The sequence below is a fragment of the Crocuta crocuta genome, unplaced genomic scaffold (genome assembly GCF_008692635.1).
Source record: "Crocuta crocuta isolate KB4526 unplaced genomic scaffold, BGI_CrCroc_1.0 scaffold10, whole genome shotgun sequence".
NCBI classification, from domain to species: domain Eukaryota; kingdom Metazoa; phylum Chordata; class Mammalia; order Carnivora; family Hyaenidae; genus Crocuta; species Crocuta crocuta.
In genome coordinates, this window is record NW_027527551.1 from 4597135 (window position 1) to 4600733 (window position 3599).

The window sequence follows — 3599 nt, forward strand, 5'->3', positions numbered from 1 at the left end:
TAGCCAAACTCCTAGGCGCAAACGGCCCGGGCCCCCGTTCTCTCTCGTGGGTCACCACCGAGAACAACGGACACACTTTTCGACCTAGCGGCCCCACCGCCAGGAAGGTAGCGTGAGCGGCACTAGCAGGGCTGCAGGTGTCCGGACCGCGCGCCCTCCCGCATCCCACCCGCTCCCGCGCCTGGAGCAAGGCGTCTTACTTTTCTGGCTGGAGTAACCCGGGTAATAGCCATAGTAGCCGGTGATCCTCAGGATCCGGTCCTCGATGGTGGCCACCCCGTTGGGGGCCGCCTTGACATCCATAGGGAGCGCGGGGCGGCGGCCCCGGGCGCGGCGGGGCGGAGAGCNAGGTCATGATCTTAGGTTCATGGGTTCGAGCCCCAGGTTGGGCTCTGTGCTGACAGCTCAGAGCCTGGAGCCTGTATCAGATTCTGTGTCTCCCTCTCTCTCTGCCCCTCCCCTGCTCATGCTGTCTCTCTCTCTCTCAGAAATAAGTAAAACATTAAAAAAAAGTTTTAAAACAGATTTGTCTATATTATATCTAATATGTATTTAATAACATCATAATCCATGGCATATTAATATATAAATGATTCAATGAGAGAGAAATGAAAAAACTACTCCAGCAAAAACCTTCTAATGTAATAGGAATAGGAATATACTCAGACTTTAAAGACTAGAAGTTTTGTCCTATTAATGCTTCTAACTTATTTTATCATAATGTATTTAAGTTCTAAATTACACTTACTCTGTAAATTGTTGCCTTCTTCCTAGTTTTGCTTTGTTTTTAGAAATTTCCAGAGTAGTGGTAAGAAATGCACTTAACTGAATCTCATCGTTCGTTCAAACAGCAAATTCAGCATAAATTTAAATAATGTAAATATTATACCCACAAGAGTCTATGTTTCCCAAAATAAGTTATTTAAAAAATCTCAGACTGACCTGAAAATTAATTTCAAAGCAGCAGGGCATTTTATAAATGTCTCTGTAATCATCTGTAATAGGGTGACTAAAACAGTAAATGCTAGCACATGCCACAATCTAGGACACTTTTTTTTAATGGAACTGAAATTCTACAATTATTAATTGATTAACAATGAAAAGCAAATTTCCGCTAGTTGATAAGTACTCTCTGTTGCATATGAGAAAAAGTTTTTTTAACCTTTCAAATGTCACTTTGCAGATCATTAACAATTTATAGAAATTCTTTCGAGGGGAAGAGAATTCTTGAAAACATTTTTATATGTCCCCCTGCTCAGCCCGTCAGTGCTCACAAACCCAGATACAAAAATTCAAAGTTACAAAATGTGAAATACCAGTGCATCTCAAATCTGTTCTGAAAAAAAAAAAAAAATAAGGAAAGACATAATTGAACAAATGAAGACTGAAGGTGGTTACCTGATTCACAAAATACTTTCTCAAAGCAGCCAGTTTCACATAGCCAATTTCCCTATTAAATTAAATAGTAAATCAATTTTCTGGGTAAGTCATAACTCAATTTAGAAAAATTTGGTTTGTAGGCAGGAATATTTCTAATGCATTAGCACAGGGCATCTCTCTGTGACTCCAAGTGAGTTCTAATAGCTAGACCACATTCATTTTGATCATCTGACCAAGTCAGATTAGGTACTTATACTAATTGAGTGTATAAAACTTGCCCATTTGTGTTGTAAAAAAAAAAAAGCCATATGATTTGTAAAATGGTTTATGTGATAGTCACTTACAATATTTATGTCTGATGCTAAAATAACTTTACCAAGGAATGACATTAAAAACTAAGTATGATCCCTGAACATAAATTCTACTCAAAGATACACAGTCTCTCATAAAATCGTTTTAAAATACCGCATCAGCCTTTAAACTGTGGAAGGGTTAGTAAAATAAAATCCATGGAATCTAGTCTTCTTTACTGTGATTAGCAGCTGGAGGCCAGAAAATCTGGATTTTAGTCCTCTTTCCATGGCAGGAACAAGTGGCTTAATCTTTTTGACCACCTATTCAGAGTTACCAATAAAAGAGGCTAAAAGAAGGGATTCTAATATAGTGTCCCTACCTCCTTGAGCTAAGAGTAAGTTGGCTGTTTGGAGAGCCAAGAATGTATAAGTTTAATGCCCATGGGCCAATGTTGCCTTGTATAATCATCAGCACTATTTACAGAGTTGACCCCAGGTCATTTGCACAGTGTTTGTGTTTAAACATCTAGCCAACCAGGTGATAAGCACTAGCATCTGGAGAGGAAAAAACATAGTCTTCCTATTCCACTTCCAGGAAAGCTGTGTTGAGCGGTTAACCACCAAGTCATCAGCTGTCCCTTTTAGAACGCCAGCACTGGCTTTCTATTCCAATCTTGGGCAGTGATAGGCATTGTTAATTTGCCTTTCAGCCAATAGTAGGGCTGAAAGCGTTTGAGAGGCCTAACACTCAGTATCTATCTATGAAATCAGGAGATAGTCCACTCTTCATTGACCTCTGGTACCAGGCTCCATCAAAGGACTGTATCTGAGGCTCAATTCCCTGGAAATATGTTGAAATCCTTTGGGGAAAGTCTGAAGTAATTTCAACACACACATTCAAATGTGAGAATTTACATATGACGTGTGTATGTGTGTGTCGGTGTGCCTGTCTCTCTCTTTCCCTCCATCCTTCTCTTCCTCCCTCCCTCTCTCTTTTCCTCACCCCATCCCTCAGCCATACAGTACAGTGATTTAGAACATGGACTTTGGATCCAGACTGCCAGGAGTCAAGTCTGGTTTCCCATTTTCTAGCTGTGTGACCTTGGGTGTCTCTCAAACTCTATGACTCAACTTTCTTATCTGCAAAATAAGAATATTGTACTGTTAAGAAGAAAACAATAGGCCCAAAATGGTGTCACTTAGGCTACATCACCAAATCTGAACTTTATACCTAACCTAACTATAGTTTCAACTTCCCCCAGAAATGTAGCCGTAACTCCTCAGTCAGGAATTTTCTGATCAACATCAGTGAGGATTTGTCACATGGGCCCTCTCCATCCCCCAAAGATGAGGTAATCCACCTAATAAGATTCCCTACCTTCCCCTTAAGGGAAGGTGACCTTAGCTGAAACAATCCTTTCTTTTCCTTTGCTAATAACTTCTTGCCTCACTCTCCTTCCTACAAAAATCCTCCATTGTGTACAATTTTTGGGAGCTCCCTTGTACGTGCTAGATGTTGCTTAATAAAACCAAGTAGATCTTTAAAATGTATCCGGTTGAGTTTTGTTTTTTTAATAATATTTATGTCATGGTAGATTAAATAATTTTATATTCATAAAGACATAGGGGTGCCTGGGTGGCTCAGTGGGTTGAGCATCTGACTTTTGATTTCAACTTGGGTCCTGATCTCACCGTGGGATCGAGCCCTGTCTTGGGCTCCATGCTGACAGCATGGAGACTGCTTGGGATTCTCTCTCTCCCTCTCCCTGTCCCTCCCCTGCTCACGTGCTTTCTCTCTCTCAAAATAAATAAACTTTAAAATAACTATTACATTCATAAAGACCTTATAACAGTGGTTGGCATATAAAAGCATCATAAATGGTAGCTATCATTATTATTTTGTTTTATGAATACATAGAACTCTCT

The 3599-nt window shown here is 40.1% G+C and overlaps 1 protein-coding gene across 1 annotated transcript in view; it reads right to left on the reverse strand.

Moving 5' to 3' along the window:
* The window catches only part of SLC35F4 (solute carrier family 35 member F4), a 234140-nt gene extending 233837 nt beyond the window's left edge, over positions 1–303 (reverse strand). The window contains exon 1 of the mRNA XM_077769389.1: positions 201–303. Coding sequence (XP_077625515.1) covers positions 201–303 — 103 coding nt within the window. The remainder of the gene's footprint in view (positions 1–200) is intronic.
* Positions 304–3599: the final 3296 nt, after the last annotated feature.